The sequence below is a fragment of the Chenopodium quinoa genome, unplaced genomic scaffold (assembly GCF_001683475.1).
Source record: "Chenopodium quinoa cultivar QQ74 unplaced genomic scaffold, ASM168347v1, whole genome shotgun sequence".
Taxonomy (NCBI): domain Eukaryota; kingdom Viridiplantae; phylum Streptophyta; class Magnoliopsida; order Caryophyllales; family Amaranthaceae; genus Chenopodium; species Chenopodium quinoa.
The window spans coordinates 2,785,000-2,804,569 of NW_018744311.1; the positions used below are offsets into that span (position 1 = coordinate 2,785,000).

Genomic DNA, 19,570 nt, shown 5'->3' on the forward strand with positions numbered 1-19,570 from the left:
CGGCGTTTCATCAACCCCAGCTACACACCTCCCTCCACCCATTACCATCCAGCATATGACGTGATTTATGGATATGTGAGTTTCACTTCCAACCGATTAATTTTCATCTCTTTTTAGGTTTCTATGCATAACTGATCAATGATTATTGCAGGCGGCAGACATGGCATCGATGGTTGACGCGCTGTCCCTTAGCCTGGCTGACGGGCCCACCGGGAACGAGGTCCAGCGGGTTCGGGATATGGGCATGGCCAGCTTGCGTCGATATGGACACGACTACCTCGTCCCCCAACGGGACACGTATGATGGCCACTCGATGCATTCGCAGTTCGAGCTCGGACAGAGTAGTTGTGGAGGTGATTTTACGACGCCGACATTCTCAGAGGACTACACCTTCCACAGCACTGCGCCGTCCGGCTCCCAGGAGGTGCCAGATACCAGCCAGCTGACTCCCCCGCCGCCTCTAGACCCATTCACCACCATTACTCATTACAGGCGGCGGCGTGTCAGACAGAGGGCCGAGCAACCTGACCTAGATCAATTGCCCCGGATAGATGAATCGGGATAGTGTTAGCTTAGTTATTTCATGTAGTAAAATTTTTGTATAGATTAGGTATATAACATTTACATTTCTAATATAATAAATGTTTTTCGGTCAACATTTGTGTGTTATGTTCTTTGTTTCCCAATATGTTTTGATTTATGTATATATTGACTTGTCAACGGTGGTGGTGGAAGGTAGTGGTGTGAGGTGGAAGGTTGTTGGAGGTGGTGGTGGTGGAAGGTTGTTGGAGGTGGTGGTTAACGGTTGTTGGAAGGTGGTTGTGGTGGTGGGAGGTCGGGTGGAAGGTGGTGGACGGCGGTGGAGGAAGGTGGTGGAAGGCGGTGGAAGCCGGTGGAAGGCGGTGGTGGAAGGTGATGGTTGGAGGTGGTGGTGGAAGGTGGTGGTTGGAGGTGGTGGAAGGCGGTGGTGGTGGAAGGTGGAAGGTGGTGGAGGTGATGGTTGGAGGTGGTGGAGGGCGGTGGTGGAAAGGGGTTGGAGGTGGTGGAAGGTGGTGGTGGTGGTGGAAGGTGGTGGTGGTGGTGGAAGGCGGTGGTGGTGGAGGGCGGTAGTGGAAAGGGGTTGGAGGTGGTGGAAGGAGGTTGGGGGTGGTGTTGGAAGGATGTTGAGGGTTGGGGCAAGAAACTGGTTTGGTGCTGTCAACCAGGTAAAACGCTGCCTGGGGCAGCATTTTACCTGTAAACATATACAGATAAAACGCTGCCCCAGGCAGCGTCTTATGTTCAAGCATAAGACGCTGCCTGGGGCAGCGTTTTATGCTGTTGCCTTTTTTTTTAATTAATTTTAAAAAAAAATAAACGAGGAAAAAAAAAAAAGTCAAACTATAAAAACGCTGCCTGGGGCAGCGTTTTTATAGCAGATTTTTTTTTTTAAAAAAAAATAGAAAGTAAAACGCTGCCCGAGGCAGCGGTTTACCCCAGAAGCTTATTTTTGTAAATACTTTTGCCACGCAACCATTTTTGTAATTACTTTCGTAACGAAGCTTAGTTTCCTAAAACGTCCCTAGTTTGGGTTACTAGGAGTTTGTCTTCAAAACTATGTAGAAGTTTCTGAAGGCTACCAAAGTCATCCAATTACCTACAACATAGTATTACTTCCTCTACAGTTTTAGATGTTTTGTGCCCAAAGCTTATTGATAGAGTATAAAACATATTCATGGGCCTCAATCATCAGTTTAAGTTTTTGGTTGTGTTGATCCTTTAACATGGTATTAGAGACAGTGTGACACAGAGGTCACGGGAGTCACGGGTTCGAATCTCATCCACCCCCCTTCAAAGTGGAATTAATTCGCACCAGGTATGTATGAGTGGGTCTGTGTTGCATCCACATTTCGTATATCTATAGAGTAGTAAAAAAAAAATTGAGATAAACTTTATAGCTATAATTCGTATATCTATCACTTGAATTTAAATTACCTTTTGCTCGTTCTCGTCTCTTTGAAAGAAGGATCAAGGCCTCAAGGGACAAAGGAAAGGGATGGTGAATTATTTGGGAAAAATAGTGATCTTAAGCTCCTATTATAACCATAATTAGAATTGTGACTCTCCAATTTATCCAAAGGACGAATTTTGTTGTATTAACATAATTTGGGATTTAATGAATAAATATAGGGTGCCTTAAGAAATGAGCATGTCTTCCAATTTGCTGCCTCATATAATGCTTGGTGACCTAGCTTTGTCTATTATTTTCTGTAAATATGTTTCAATTATTTAGTAATGGTTTTTATTTGTTACTATTGTTATTTTGTATTTTAGTAAGCAAGGTGTTATTTGGTTTAGTAAGCAAGGTGCATGCATGCCACATACAATTTGATTGATCAAGTACACAAAAAATAATTTCCTACAATAAGAGAATTGTGACCATAGAAATGCTTGTATATATAAAGGGCAAAGAGTAGAAAGACCCTTAAAATAGTGTAAAGTTGCAATAAAGAACATTGTAACACGGATTCTATTTATGAATTAATAAAGAAATCTGTTGTCATCCTTAAAACGATATCACATTCAATCTCAAAAAGTAAACAATTACAATTACTTTTTTTTTTGAATTAAATTGTTGAATTGGCTCAACATCATAATTAATCTGTCCTTGAATCAATTGAATGCATTTTTTTTAGTTACTTATTATATTTGAGGATATCAAATATTGAACTTAACTATTCACGAGGGTATCAAAATGAACTAAACTAACTATTCATGAGAATTTATATATAGTTTATTTTATTTTATTTACAGGTAAGGAGAAGGCGTCCTATCGAATCAGATGTTGATCTCTCATATATACACATATATTAGGTTAACCTGAATCAAATTAGCAGTCAACGCTATTTGGAGAGTCAAAAGGAAGGGGAGAGTGTATTAAGGGTACAATTGGACCACCTAAAGATCACTCCTTTATTTAATTTATGGGTTAGGTTAGGTGTTCTACCACCCCTAATAAGAAACTATTACTTATAGTGTCTTTTTAAATTCATAACAATATTTCTAAACAAAATGAAGTAGCATTCTTCCACATAAGCCCATATAGTAATAGTTTATACTCCGTACCACAAGTCCATAAGTGTATGTATGTAAGTGTAATGTGCATAAATATTGTCATATTTGGCTCAAAGAAAAAAAAGGTACAAAAAATGTATAAAAATATAAAAGGACACATGTCACACTTTAAGTCATCAACTAATCAAAATTACAAATTATAATGGTATCTTGGGAGGTCCTTTCTCTATCACCAATAGTCGATTGAGTGATCTATATATATTCCTCAAGAGAAAGCTTTGATAATGGCTTGCTTTTAACGCCATGCACTAAAATTTAAAGGTATTTTCTTTCTTTCTTTTTGGGTGTAAACTATTTAGGCATATATATTATACATTATATTGCTATTTTCTTATTAAATTCCTTGATTTTACATGAAATTGTTTTTTGTTTGATATATGTTTTCATAAAGAGGAAAAAATAAAAAGTTGTTCAAATCCCATATATGTATGTATATATATGTTCATCAAAATCTTTACCTTGTGCTAAATTGCATGTTTGTGTGTGTTTAATGATAATGGTAAGTAATTATGTGTGGACTTCATTTTATTGGCAGGATTTTCTCGTGCGAAGTTATAGATGAAAGATGAAGGGGAAAAGAGGGGAAGATAGTGATGCAATATTCTCCAAGTGGGAATTTGGCATTTCTGGTCCGGTTCACCTCACTTCAGTTGATTGGTAGTTACCTCTAAACTACTCTCGTTTTTCTCTTGGTTTCAGTTGATTAGTGCGTCGTGGTTGTTTGATTGACATACATATAGTAAATACACTGAAAAGTTAAATTTTTTAAAAATAGGAAAGTAGTTGTTTGATTGACAATAGTAAAAAATTAAATTTTCAAGTTAGTTAAATTTTGATAGATCTATTATCAACTATATACGTTAATATTGAATCATATAATAATTTTTGTGTAGGGGAAATCCCGATCACAGAAGATCAGTTGTAGCTAGTTTGATTCAAGGAGTGTACGTGTTAGAAAGAGACCGTCAACATAAAAGAATAGGGAACAAAGCATTAGCTCCAGCTTGGTGGGATTACTTCCATTTTGAATGCATCAAAATTCTTAAAGATCAAATTGATTCTTCCATATTTGGAGCCATATTTGAGTACAAACCCCATGTTCTTATACCTCAACAAGGTGTTCCCCCAAGGTACGTCATTGTCTTTCGTGGCACTCTAATGGAAACCGACACACGAAAACGAGACCTCTACTTGGATATCCAACTTCCCTTTAGTAGACTAACCCGGGACTCCCGGTATCTAACCGCGTTTCAAGAGATAGAGAACATACTCGAAATAAGTCCTAAAAATGTTTTGTTAGCAGGGCACTCTCTTGGGGCAGCTATTGCACTCCAAGCAGGTAAAGACATGGCTAAAAGGGGGTGTCATATTGAGACTTACCTTTTTAATCCACCATACACGTCTGCCCCTATAGAAAAGATAAACAATACGTATATAAAAGGCAAAGTCCGTGTTGCTAAAAGTATTGTTACAGCAGGAATCTACCAGGTAGCTAAAAAAGGTATAAAAAATTATAATAACTACTCGACAAAACAACATGACACATATTTGTCGCTATGTTCATGGATCCCTAGCATATTTGTAAACCCTAGTGATCCAATATGTTGTGAATACATCGGGCATTTCGAGCATCGAGGAAGGATGAAGGAATTAGGGATGGATGAAGTTGATTTAATTGTAACCAAGCATTCATTGATGAGTATGTTAGTAGGTGCACTAGGAAAAGATGGTGAGCCACCACATCTAATTCCATCGGCATTGCTTACTAAGAACATGAAGAATGTTGTGCAAAGTGTCAAGGAAGCTCATTGCGTTAATCAATGGTGGGAACCACATTCATATTGGCACTCTAAGATTTATGTGTACCAAGAGACCAATTGTATGTGACTATGCTTGATCCAATGCAAGTAAACAACTACTATATATGATTTGAATGTATTGTTGTTTAATGTATTTCGGGTAATATATATGTTTGGCAATTCAATTATTGTCTGTTATTACTTGCATCTTTGTACATGTAAATTGTTTGTTAGCTCAACTAGATAATTGTAATAGTCAAAGTGAATGGACTTCTCAATTGATTGAATGTATATTTTTTAAGATGAGGTTCCACCTTCTTAATTAACTTCATAAAAATTAAACACGTCATAATCCAGCTTTACTACAAGATATGGACAGAAACAAAATTTGATAATATAAGAGGGGGGGGGGGGGATGGCATACATAATAGCAAATTAGTAGGCTAAGCTAAGGAGTTAAGGATCGATAGATTATTTCTAAGATTGTCACTTTTTCTCCCAACATTGTAATCTAATTCCAACCTAAACCCTAATGTAGTCTTCTAATTCAAACCTAACACCATAAGTATTCAATCTCCATTTCTTTGATTGAAACTATAAGTATAAAAGAGGAACTTGAGAAACAAGATTGGTTAAGACGGTAAGGTTGGTCTCAAGTTTGAAGTCACCTACTTCTCACCTCCCTCTAATTAATCATCCCATTATCTAACATTCCTAATTAATATAGAGCTCCAATATAATGTCACCTTGTATAAATCTTATAAAAATGCATGTGTAACATGTAAGCTAAGACTTTGTAACATCACCTTGCCTCATGTGGCTAAATTCTTGTCTCTTAATTATTTTATATAAAAGAACCAATCTAGTTAAAGAGCCACTATGCTAATCATTTATAGTTATATACCAATTAGGCAAATACACTACTTAGTCAATCGTTCTCCACCTAATTGAAACAAGTCATGATAGATGCCATTAGATGGTAAAATGTCATACCTTGTCCAAGAGGGTAGCTTCAATTCAAAAAATCAAAAGTAATAAAAAAAAAAATTCCATGATTCAATTCCATTTTAGCAACTTGTATGAAATTGCATGTTTTTTTATTGAGTATTTTGAGTGATCTTTGTTGGGTCTTTATTCCATGATAAGAATCACTACTCTGCCACTATTAGTTATATACGAAGTATTTAATTAACATTATATATCCACGTGATTAGAAATGTTTAAAATCTTGTCGGTTTCAGGAGATCCTGTGATCGATTCTCACCCCTATCCTTGTTGCTTTAAAAAAAAAGAAAAAAAAAATTAAAATCATGTTTTTTATACATCAAACTTAACACGATTTTAGAGAACCAATTTGACCTATAAGTTGGAAACACATAATATTTTAATCATTGATATTGTCTATTTTAATCCAGCTTACTCCAACGTAATTAGGTTTGTGAACTGTCATTACAATGATGATTACTGGTATCACTATTTTAAAATCTTAGAAGAGTTTACAATATGTGTCACGTCAATACGTGCACTTGATGATAATTTAATAACATGTTAGAAAATTCTTAATCATTTACATGCTAATTCTAGATACTTCGAATTTGAAATTAAACAGGATTGTATGTACCTTTAAAATTGATGTAAATCAATACGAGAATTCGTACTATCTTCACTTTTATAAAATAAAAATAAATGATATTAATGCATACTTTCTCTGTTCTTATAATTTACCAAAAATATACGCATTTAGACCTACAACATACTTCTATCATGAATATACCTGTCCTATTCACCATTATAATTCATGAGAGTTAACAGAACTTGTCTTCAAGACTCTCTCTCTCTCTCTCTCTCTTGGGTTTAGAGAAGAAGAGGCAAAATTCATTGACTTTATATTAAATTACACAAATTTGGTCAAGTCAGCTCTTTAAGCTAGAGATTTAAGTCTACTCACACCCAAAAGATGAAGCTCATTCCACCATCATTTTAAAGCTCCTTCTATTCCAAATGTAAGGGCAAGTATTTTTTAAGCTCTTATTAGAGGTATTTTTTTATTTTTACTTTATAATCTTCTTTTTCTTGTTTGAATTATGTTAATCAGATCACCTAGCATTGCTTTAATTGCTTGATCATACATACTTTAAAACTTTGCCAAATCTTTGATGATAGTTTTATTTCCATAATTCATGAAACTAATAGTGCCCTTGAAATATATTATATGTTACTTGCATAATTGATAATAATCTCTAAACCAAAAAATGTGTAAATTAATTAATTAATGCTGTGATGTTGCTAATTGAATTTGTTCTTAACTTCTTGCTAATAATTTAGATGAAGGGGTACAATAAAGAGGAAGAAAAAGAGACGAAGCCCTCTGAGAAGGAGATTTTTGGCATTTGTGGGCCCTTACACCTTAATTGTGTTGATTGGTACTTTACTTTTTCTTAATCCCTTTAATTTGATAGTGAATGCTTTTATTGGTCCAAATGAGTGAAAATAACATTATAAGCTTGTATAAATTACAAATGGGGAAGAAAGATGGTAAAATATGTTAGATTCCGTGTTACTTTGGTTAATATAATGTTGTTAAAAGTAGAATATGTCATATTTTTTCATTCTGCTTTGATAGTGGATGATTCTTAATTGGATATATGATTCGATGCATAACGATTGCACCAACTTTATATTAATTGCAGGAGAATACCGGATCATAGAAGATCGGTTGCGGCTAGTTTGGTTCAAGGAGTGTACATTTTAGAGAGAGACCGCCAACAAAAGAGAACGGGGTACAATGCACTAGCCCCAATTTGGTGGGATTATTTCCATTTTAAATGCACCCAAATCCTTGTAGATCAAGTTGATTCCTCCACATTTGGAGCGATTTTCGTGTACAAGTACCACAATCCTAACTATTATCACCCCATGGCATCCCAATGTGTACCCCCTCAATATGTTATTGCCTTCCGGGGTACAATTACCAAACCCGATACACGTAAACGAGATCTCTACTTGGATATCCAACTCGCCCTAAACGGGCTAACCTGTAATTCTCGGTACCAAACCGCACTCCAAGCAGTAGAGAACCTCATGGTCAAAGTTGGTCAACGGAATGTTTGGTTAGCAGGGCATTCTCTAGGGGCAGCAATAGCCCTACAAGTAGGAAAAGAATTGGCTAAAAGAGGTTGTTACATAGAAAGTTACCTTTTTAACCCTCCATATACTTCTGCCCCGATTGAGACACTCAACAACCCGAATTTGAAAACGGGTGCCCGTATCGCTACTAGTGTTATAACGGCTGGCCTTACACTTGCTCTTAATAAGGGTACAAAAAATAAGTACACTACACAACAACATGGCCCATTTACTATACTTAGTTCTTGGATCCCATACTTGTTTGTGAACCCGAAAGACCCGATTTGTTGCGAGTATATCGGGTATTTCGAGCATCGAGAAAAGATGGAAGGATGGGGTATAGGTGGGATTGAGAGAATTGCAACTAAAAATTCAGTAGTGGGTTTATTATCGGGTGCATTAGGAAGAGAAGGTGAAGCACTACATTTGATTCCCTCAGCATTTGTTGTTAAGAATATGATTGTTAAAGAACAAGGTCTTAAGATATCTCATGGAATTCATCAATGGTGGGAACCTCATCCTTTTTGGCAGCCTCAACTTTACAAAATTAGTTGACATGAAGGAAAAATGCAGGGGAATTATATGTTATTTTGAAAATTCATGTAACTACAAAGAAAGAGTTGTGTGATTTTTTTTTTTTTTTTTCTTATATATAACTATATCAATGTATAATCATTGGTTAAATTTTGTATGGGGTTGGGGCAACCTATATTACTTGTTTGCAAGTGTAACTTTAACTTTAAGTAGCAAGTAACGTGATAGATATCATCTCCAATACGAATTTATGATTTTGTTCTTATGGGTTCGGAATACAGTGAAATAATTAAAATATCAAGATTCAAAAATAAACTTTTTAAAATGATAATTTTGATGTGGAATATATGGGTATTTGAAGTTCATTTTGAGGCGGTTAATCAATTATAATTGAATTTGGATAGAGACAATAGATAATTTTTATGATTTAACACGTAATTTTTCCTAAAAAAATACTTTGAACCTTTCATCTCCAGATTGTAAAAAAAAACAATATATATCCATATTAATATTTACAGTATTATTTAACAACATTTATCTAGTACCTATAAATAGTTAATTAGCATGATCATTTTTATATGTTTTCCGGTTGTATAAAGCGAAAAAAGGCTAAATTAAAACTACAAAGCTCATAAATATTACTCGTAAATTCAACTAACAAACATAACGAAGGTAGTAATCTATATAACACGTTGGACAACTTTCTCTGTTTCTCTACAAAACCTTTCCTATACAAGGGTGGTCCTTTTACTCATAACAAAAATATTGAATGAGCGAAAAGTAACGTTAAATACTACGTAGATCTTACATCCGGGTGCACATAACTAGAAATTCCATTTGGCATTTAAAAAAACGAGTAGGCTACCGCGTCTAAAGCTTCATACCACTTCTTGGAGGAAACTTCCAAGTTGTTACTTTTTTGCTGGAAATTAGAAACGCTTCTTTCTTTGACTTTGGACAAGAAGCAAATCTCTTACCACTATAATTCATTAATTTACTTCATACTTTTTCTCCTTTCATTTTTTCAATAAGAAAAAAATTGTTTAAAAAAGCTTGGAATAAAACTGGGTCAATCACTAAAAATTTAATTTAATTATTTTTATCTTAAAAACTAGATTTATACTCCTTGATTCGTCTCCTCCATTCTTTCATAGAGCAAAATTTCTGCTCCATCATATCAAGCGCAACTTTTAGCACTCTGCTACATTCTTTGGTAAATTTCTTGGTCATCTTATTATTATTTTTGTTAATATAATACTTGATCTCATATATGTTAATAATTTGATTGATCATGTTTGTATATATATATATATATATATATATATATATATATATATATATATATATATATATATATATATATATATATTGCTTATTGTATCTGTATATTAGGTGTAAATTCTTCAATTTCTTGTTCATGATCCTGTTTTGACCCGCTAAAACTCTAAATTATGTTGCTTGTCGTATTTTTGTGATAATTATGGATTAATTGGAAATGAGATTGTTTTATGACTAATTAGGAAAGGGTTGATTTGCATAAACAGATTAATCTTAATTATTAATGTAAAATCTAATGTGATGTTTCATTGACTTTGGAAACAGGGTTGAGAGTTTATAGTTGAATAAAGAGAAAAATGAAGGGGGAGAAGAAGGAAGAAAAAAAGCCAGTGGAGAAAGAAAATTTTGACATTTGTGGCCCTCTCCACCTTACTTCCGTTGATTGGTAATTATTTCATTTACCCCTTTTTTCAAATTATATGGGTCAAAGTTTAACTTTTTTTACTGTGGTTAGTTAAAATATGACAATTAATCTAGATTATAATATGCAGTACGGAGTACTATTTAATGATTTAGCGATCATATGATTAATAGAAACATACATTGAACAATGAACATCATGTAGATAAATCGATTTAGTGTTGATATCACATTCCCATTTCTCTCATAATCGAGTAGATTAGGAAGAGTGTTCTAATTTGATGCTAGGTTATGTACCAAAAGTAGTTTTAACTCTATCACACTTCATTTCTATTTAAGTTTGTCCTAAAATCAAATAATCACTTTCTAGATTTAGTAAGTTGTACTTGGTTTTTAATTTTTTGCATATCAACCTTATCGATACCTTCCAAAAATTTCAAAAAAAATCGTTAAATTAAGAAAGTTGAACATAAAAATTTGAACAATAAAAGATAGCTATTGAAGATTGATACTTGTCAAACCTCATTATTGTAGGAGATTACCGGAACATAGGAGGTCTTTTGCGGCATGTATGGTTCAAGGAGTGTTTGTTCTAGAGAGAGATCGCCAAGAAAATCGAACAAATCATGATGCATTAGCCCCAATTTGGTGGAATTTTTTTCATTACAAATGCTTCCAAACCCTAGTAGATCCAATCGATTCATCAATTTTTGGGATCATTTACAAGTACAAACCCCACATCCCGAACATTTTTTATCCAACAGGTACACCCCCTAAGTATGTCATTGCATTTCGAGGCACGATTGTTAGACCCGAGACTAGAAAAAGGGACTTCCACTTAGATATCAAACTCGCCTTAAATAGGTTGGCACGAGACACGCGGTACCAAGCTGCATTTCAAGTAATAGAGAGCATAATAGCCAAAGTAGGCCCTAATAAGGTTTGGCTAACGGGGCATTCCTTAGGAGCGGCTATAGCGTTACAAGCGGGCAAAGAGTTGGCTAGACGTGGATTTTGTATAGAAACTTACCTTTTTAACCCTCCTTACATCTCTACCCCAATAGAAAAACTCAATGACCCAAATTTAAAAAATGGGGCCCGCATAGCTCGTAGCGTTTTAAATGCGGGTCTTTCTCTTGCTATAAATGGAACAAAAAACAACACTACACCCGAACACAAAGACCCTTTTACAATACTTAGTTCTTGGACCCCGTACTTGTTTTTGAACCCGAAAGATCCGATTTGTTGCGAGTATATCGGGTATTTCGAGCATCGAGAAAAGATGGAAGGATGGGGAGTGGGTAAAATTGAAAAGATTGCAACAAAGAATTCAGTTTTGAGTTTATTATCGGGTGCATTAGGGAGAGATCACGGTGAGGCGTTACGTCTTATACCATCAGCTTTCGTTACTAAAAACGTGGTCGTTAAGGAACAAGATTTGATGGCTGCTCATGGTCTTCTTCAATGGTGGGAACCTCATTCGCATTGGCAATCTAAGGTTTATCAGTTTGATTGAGTTTCCTTTGATTGAAAGTGGCAAAAAAGTGTTGAACGTTTGAACTAAATTTACATGTTTACAACCACTAACAAATTATGACAATTTTGTGTGAACTTTTTAAGTGTAATTTTGCTGGATAAAATCTGATATGCAATTGTGGATAGATACATATTTATGATAAATTGATTTATTTTGTTATTTTTTATATTATTGCATATTTATACACTTGCTTTGATTATTATTATTATACTCGATTTATTTTAAAGATAAAATCTAAATATTTATTAAATATGAAAAATAATTTAACATTATTAATAAATTTTAATTTTATCAAAAAAAAATTAAGAATGCAGAAAGCCAGCTACATTATTGAAATTTATTAAAATTATGTTCCTACAGTGTCACAATAAATAACAATCTAAAGATCCAAAAATTAGAATATTTGATAATAGGTAACCTAATAAGTTTTATTAATTGTCAAATCTAATAACAATAATACAATACTATATTAGTTCTATAGTAATCTTTCACAACTAACCATGTTGTCTATGTATTTATCTTTTTTATTTAGGTTGGTGAACGGCATTGATAGTTGATTCAAGAAGAAAATTAGTACCATTCTAAATTTTGAAATATTTATTAATTAAGAATCAAAATCACAAATAATTTTATCGATATATAATAAATAAGTAAAAGAATTTATACAATCTCATCATAAAATATATAAAATGTAATTCATTAGGCAATTGTTTTGTAGGTTGGATTTAGCTAAGCTAGTACCATACACTATCACATATTGACTAGTTTAGCTAGTTACAATAGTAATATCCACATGTATGCTACACTCAACAACTAACCACCTCAATGCTACCATTGCACCACATTTAGCCAAGGACAACTTGTGTCTAGCACAAAGGCTTTACCTCATTATCTAATTGTTTGCTTTGGGAAGAAAGTTGATTGAAAGCACAAGTGAGTGATTGATAAAAATTGATTGCATTTAGTTTGTCTATGTAGAATTGAACCTTAGCTTACTGTCAATATATATATAGGCCACTTTCTCCTAAGCCTAAAATCTTCATAATTCTTGGACATTCTAGCCTCAATATGAAGAGTTCTACACTCACGTACAACAATTCCCTACAACATTCTACACATATACATCTCATAAGTATGCACAATCACCCTTTCGACACTACCAATGAAGTAGAATATTCTAGAGCATACAAAAATTCTCCAAATAAAGAGTCTACAACGTTGCAGATAGTATGATTAGTATCCATCTTTCATGCACCACCAACTGATATTTCTAGATCTCCTTCTATATAAAAGTAACGTGACCATTAGCTTCACTGCGCCAAAATACTTTGGGTCCTAAATTGTTCCATTATTATGTCACTGTAAATTGGATATTTCACTGAAAATGCATGGTGTTTTAGAAAAAAAAAACTTTATAGTCTGGGTAATTGTAGCCTTGATAGGCAATTAGTTAATAGCCGATTGATATGATCGGTTATATTAACTGGTTTGACTAGCTTGCTATATTAGTTGATTTGAATAATTGGTTGTATAAAAGTATTTAGTAAACAATTGTTAAGTATTAACTATATTAGTGTATGTGATAGTGTAATACTGTAATACGAATAACTAAAAAGCTAATATTAATAAGCTCATTTATCTAATAGGCCTTTATAAAAACAAAGCTTTCGAAAAAGCTCAATACCAAACAAGGATCAAGACCACCAAGTGTTTCTGAAAGTGTTTTAACCTTTTAGGGGGTTAGTATTCTTAGTAATACTATTACATGGGAACTATGGGTGGACCTTTTGGTTGTTTTGTCATATGGGCCATATGCCCATATGATGAATTGGGCTCCGTAATATAGAAATATAAATAACCTTATTAGTTTGTATCAAGAGACAATTACAAAATAATTTCTTTTACTTTGAAGATTAGCTAAAAATTGTTCATGATCAACCTCTATTTTTTTTTTTTTTTTTTTTTGACAGGATCAACTATCTCTAATTATCTGCACAGATCGAGTACCTTAGTTTTTTTTTTTTTGGGGTAAGAAACTTATCTTATGAGCTTAGTTTATGCTACATATTGTACTACTACTATTTTACCCAATTAAGATCAATTACAATTAATGCTAGAGCTATTAAAAGTTGACCATACACAAAATACCGACTCAAATCCGATTATTAACCGACCCATCTGAACTCGAAAAAATGGTGACCCAAACCCAACCTGACCCGACCTAAAACCAAACCTAGACCCCAGTTGACCCGAGTATGTGAGATCCGAACCCGAACATGAACTGATTTGGAGATGACCCGACTAGAATGTAACTAACAAATTATTGACCTGAACTGAACCCGACTTGAACCGAAATTGATCCAAACCCGTTTTAACCCATCAAAACCCGAATTTAACCCGACTTGTTACTAACCTGACCTGAATTCAACCCGACCCGTTCCTAAACCGACCCGAATTTAACCCAACTTGTTACAAACCCGACCCGAAATCAACCCGACTTGTTATCGACCTGACCCAAATTCAACCCGACTTGTTATTAACCCGACCCAAATTTTACCAGACATATTACTAACCCGACCCAAAAATTTAACCCGATCTGTTACTAACTCGATTCGAAATTAACACGACTTGTTATTGACCCGACCTAAATTCAACCCAAATATTTCCTAACCCAATTTCAAATCACCTTAAATGCAATTTATACCACCTTATTATTGTTGATCAAAGCATTTTGTCTAGGGAGAACAAGTCGGTCCAAGTCAGCAAAACAAAGGAACATCATCCTCAAATTTAAGAGTTAAATATAGTATATATTTGCTGTATGGTCAAATGAGATAATTATATTCTTAAATTATAGACTATAGTTTCCTAGTATATTGCCATATATATTATAGTCAAAGGAAATAATTAGCTTGACAAAAATGATAATTATCTATATATAGTTAATTGAACCCGAATGTGACCTGACTTGGAAATGACCCGACCTGATTGTAACCTACAAATTATTGACTTGAACATAACCCGACTTGAATCCGAGAATGACCCGACTTGGAAATGACCCAACCTGATTATAACCCGTAAATTATTGACTTGAACCGAACCCGACTTGAACCCAAGAATGATTCGACTTGAAAACTACCTGACCTGATTATAATCCGCAAATTATTAACTTGAACCGAACTCGACTAAAACCGGAGAATGACCCAACCTGATTATAACCCGAGAATTATTGACTTGAACCGAACCCGAATCAAACCTGAGAATTACCCTAACCCGTTTTAACCCATGAAAACCCAAATTAAACCCGACTTACAGTTCACCCGAACCGAACGTGACCTGACCTGTTATTAACCCGACCCAAACCCGATAAGAAGTATGATCCGATGTGACCCGACTAATACATGACCCAACCCAAATCCGACTCGCATAAGTTATGGAATTAATCCAAATTGACCAGACCCGAGTTGACCCGACCCACTCTTACCGACCCAAACCCGATTCTCTTACCTGAATTGACAACTCTACACAAAACCTCAAAAATCTATCAAAAAGCATGGATATAAATCTTCAAATTTAGAATTGTTTGACTTTTTTTCACCGAAAATAAAAATTCTCAAAATGTTTACCATGGTCCCTAATACCATCAACCATCAAATTTACCTTTAAATAACCAATTTACCGGTTTACAACTTGCACCGATTTCATTAACTCAAGCCTACCACGAACATTTATGACAACAAATAATGATCATATATGGTTCCTAACGACATTATATGACCCTGAGATATATCCCCTAGAATTTCAAAACTTTTCAACACCGGGCCCCGAAACCTCCAAAATTTCTCAAAAAGTGTGGATATTCAATTTTGTAATTTTTTGAATTTTTTTCACCAAGAAATAAAACTTATCAAAATTTTTACCACGGTCCCTAATACCCTCGGGGAATCCAATTGGGTGGGTTGAATTATCCAATTTGCTGTTAAACGGCCAATTTCATTAAATCAAGCCTACCATGAATATTTATAACAACATATAATGATCATAAATGGCTCCAAACGACATTATATGACCTCGAGATGTATCACCTATAATTTCAAGAGTTTTCGACACCGGGCCCCCAATCCTCCAAAATTTATCGAAAAGCGTGGATATTCGATTTTGTAATTTTTGACTTTTTTCGTCCGGAAATAATAATTGCCGAAATGTTTATCATGATCCCTAATACCGTCTGAGAGTCTCTTTGGGTGGGTGGAACCATCCAATTTGCCTTTAAACGACCAATTTGCCAGTTTACAACTTGCACCGATTTCATTAACTCAAGCCTACTAAGAATATTTATGACAAGAAATAATGATCATATATGTTTCCAAACGGCATTATATGACCCCGAGTTGTATCCTCTATAATTTCAAGACTTTTTGACACCGGGCCCCGAAACCTCCAAAATTTCTCAAAAAGCGTGGATATTAGTCTTCAATTTTGGAATTTTTAGACTTTTTTTCGCCTGGAAATAAAAATTGCCGAAATGTTTACCATGGTCCCTAATATCCTCCGGAAGTTCAAGTGGTTGGTGGAACCATCCAATTTTCCTTTAAACGGCCAATTAATCGGTTTACAACTTGCACGGATTTCATTAACTCAAGCATACTACTGATAGGCGTGTCGCGTACCTAACAAAAATAACCTAACAAGACCACTACTATGTAGACGGGCAAGTAAGGGTCGGATCCCAAGAGACTATAGTTCAACTAATTAATTAGACTCAAGTAACTACTAAGCAAGTAACCAAATCAAATAAGTGAGAATTAATAACTAAGAACAATATCAACTAATAAGCAATGAATAATAACACTATGGAATTAATCAAGAACTAAAAACATCTAAGATTAAGTATCCCCACTAATATGAATCAATGTAATAGAACAATCCTTTTCCCTCAATTAAATCAATAAACATTCCACAGGACAGATGCTCCCTAAAACAATACTAAGAGTTTCTTTCGATCAACTAATAGCTTTCCTAACATGCAATCATACCTATTTTCATGGAATCATACATATTAAAGACATTGAGAACGACATCCTATAAGTCCGAGCAAGAACAATTAGTTATTTTCATGCATAAAAGCTCTTACTTTTAATTAGGGTTCTAAAATCAATTAAGAATCAACTTTCGTTGTAAACCTAATCACATTCAACAATACTATTTCTAGTTAATCATTGATAATAAAACCAACCCTAACAAAGAGGAATTACAAATTAATTAAATTGGGAATTGGGAATCAAATAACACATCAATCCATATTAGGGTTCAACCTAACCCTAGATTATGAAACTACTCACACATGATAAATAACAAGACAAATAATTAAAGAAAACATAATAACAATAATAAATCAAAGAGATTAAGGTTGAAAGTGAAATACTTGATATTGAATTAAGATGAATGCTTCAATGGAGTTCTATGTGTTCTCTCACAAAACAACGTAGAATGGAAAAAGCTATAATAAAAATTAGATGTTTTAAAATAGAGTTAAAACCCCTATTTATACTTTCCTAAAAATAAACATAAAATAATAAATAAAATAAATCTCCTGCGCACACGTACACGGCCGTGTGCTGATGGGTACACGGCCGTGTAGCTGACCATACTTGATCTTCAAATTTCATCATATACGTACACGGTCGTGTAGCTGAGAGGTACATGAGTGTGTAGGCGGACTTCATACGGAGATGGAATCACACGACCGTGTAGCTCGTGGTACACGACCGTGTAGCAAACACTCGCACTTAGAACCTTCGCATGACCGTGTAATTAAGGGTACACGGCCATGTAGCATTATCATCAATCATCATCTAACACTCCAATACACTTCTCATAACTTGCAAATATCTTTATAAAGCTCTCCAATCCACCTCAAAATGTCGTGGCATTCTCATAATCACTCCAAATGCTCCATTTCATCCGAAAGTCTTCATATGCCTACAAAAATCAATCAAATAGACCAAGCCACACTAGAAGAAGGATATTAGCGAGAAATAGCTCCGTAGAGCTTAGAAATCATACAAAAATAGCTATAAATCGAGGGTAAAATATGGTATAGAATGTCTACATCAACTACGAACATTTAGTAAATCATATAATGATCATATATGGAATTAATCAGAATTGACCCGACCGAGTTTACCCGACCCACTCTTACCAACCCAAACCCGACCTGTTCACCCGAATTGACAACTCTACCCGAAACCTCCGAAATTTCTCAAAAATCATGGATATTAGCCTACAATTTTGGAATATTTTGACTTTTTTTAACCTTGAAATAAAAATTGCCGAAATGTTAACTATGGTCCCTAATACCCTCCGAGATTCCAATTGGCTGGATAGAACCATCCAATTTGCCTTTAACAACTAATTTATCGGTTTACAAATTACACCGATTTCATTAATACAAGCCTATCACGAACATTTATGACAACAAATAATGAATATATATGGTTCTAAACGACATTATATGTTCCCGAAATGTATTCCCTAGAATTTAAAGATTTTTCGACACCGGGCCCCGAAGACTTTAAAAATTCTGAAAAAGCGTGGATATAAGCCTTCAATTTTGGAATTTTTTGACTTTATTTTGCACGGAAATAAAAATTTCCGAAATGTTTTTCATGGTCCCTAATCCCCGCGTGATTCCAATTGGATGGGTGGAACCATCCAATTTACCTTTAAACGACCAATTAATCAGTTAACAACTTGCAACGATTTCATTAACTCAAGCCTACCACGAACATTTATGACAACAAATAATATATATGGTTCCAAATGACATTATATGACCCCGAGATGTATCTCCTAAAAACTCAAGCCATTTCGACACCGGGCCCCGTAACGTCTAAAATTTCTCAAAAAGCGTGGATATAAGTCTTCAATTTGGAATTTTTTTGACTTTTTTTCGTCCGAAAATAAAATTGCCGAAATGTTCACCATGTTCCCTAATACACTCCAGGAGTCCAATTGGGTGGATGGAACCATCTAATTCGTCTTTAAACGATCAATTTGCTGATTTACAATTTGCACCTATTTCATTAACTCAAGCCTACCACAAACATTTAGAACAACAAATAATGATCATATATGGTTTTTTTACGGCATTATATGACCCCAAGATATATCCCCTAGAATTCCAAAACTTTTCAACACCGGACCCTGAAACCTCCAAAATTTCTCAAAAAGCGTGGATATTAGCCTTCAATTTTAGAGATTTTTGACATTTTTTGCCCGGAAATAAAAATTGGCAAAATATTTACCATAGTCCCAAATACCCTCTGTGAGTACAAGTGGGTAGGAACCATTTGATTTGCCTTTAAACGCCCAATAATTTACCAATTTACAAATTGCACCGATTTCATTAACTCAAGCCTACCACGAACATTTATGACAACATATAATGATCATATATAGTTTCAAACAACATTATATGACCCTGAAATGTATCTACTAAAACCTCAAGCCTTTTCGACACCGGACCCCGAAACTTCCAAAATTTCTCAAAAAGCGTGGATATTAGCCTTCAATTTTGGAATTTTTTTAAAAAAATTCGCCCGAAAAAAATTTGCCGAAATGTTTAGCATGGTCCCTAATATCTTTAAAGGTTTATAGGTACTACGCAGCGGAAATAATCATGAATCATATTCATACAGTACCTAATCCCAACATCTAATGCATAACACATAAAGAACATATAATCGTACCTTTGAAGCGT

At 34.5% G+C, this 19,570-nt stretch overlaps 3 protein-coding genes across 3 annotated transcripts; all 3 read left to right on the forward strand.

Annotated features, from left to right (window-relative positions):
* Positions 1-3,269: 3,269 nt before the first annotated feature.
* LOC110696120 (GDSL esterase/lipase At4g10955-like) lies at positions 3,270-5,098 on the forward strand. The gene is made up of 3 exons (XM_021873406.1): positions 3,270-3,375; positions 3,650-3,771; positions 4,008-5,098. Exons 2-3 carry the CDS (start codon positions 3,680-3,682, stop codon positions 4,999-5,001), a joined length of 1,086 nt encoding a protein of 361 aa, XP_021729098.1. The 5' UTR covers positions 3,270-3,375; positions 3,650-3,679; the 3' UTR covers positions 5,002-5,098.
* Positions 5,099-6,595: 1,497 nt separating this feature from the next.
* On the forward strand, positions 6,596-9,118 carry LOC110696121 (GDSL esterase/lipase At4g10955-like). The gene is made up of 3 exons (XM_021873407.1): positions 6,596-6,950; positions 7,239-7,336; positions 7,604-9,118. The coding sequence occupies exons 2-3, from the start codon at positions 7,239-7,241 to the stop codon at positions 8,592-8,594; spliced, it is 1,089 nt and encodes a 362-aa protein (XP_021729099.1). The 5' UTR covers positions 6,596-6,950; the 3' UTR covers positions 8,595-9,118.
* A 434-nt stretch (positions 9,119-9,552) lies between these two features.
* Positions 9,553-11,991, forward strand: LOC110696122 (GDSL esterase/lipase At4g10955-like). The gene is made up of 3 exons (XM_021873408.1): positions 9,553-9,786; positions 10,176-10,296; positions 10,806-11,991. Exons 2-3 carry the CDS (start codon positions 10,208-10,210, stop codon positions 11,785-11,787), a joined length of 1,071 nt encoding a protein of 356 aa, XP_021729100.1. The 5' UTR covers positions 9,553-9,786; positions 10,176-10,207; the 3' UTR covers positions 11,788-11,991.
* The last annotated feature ends 7,579 nt before the right edge of the window (positions 11,992-19,570 follow it).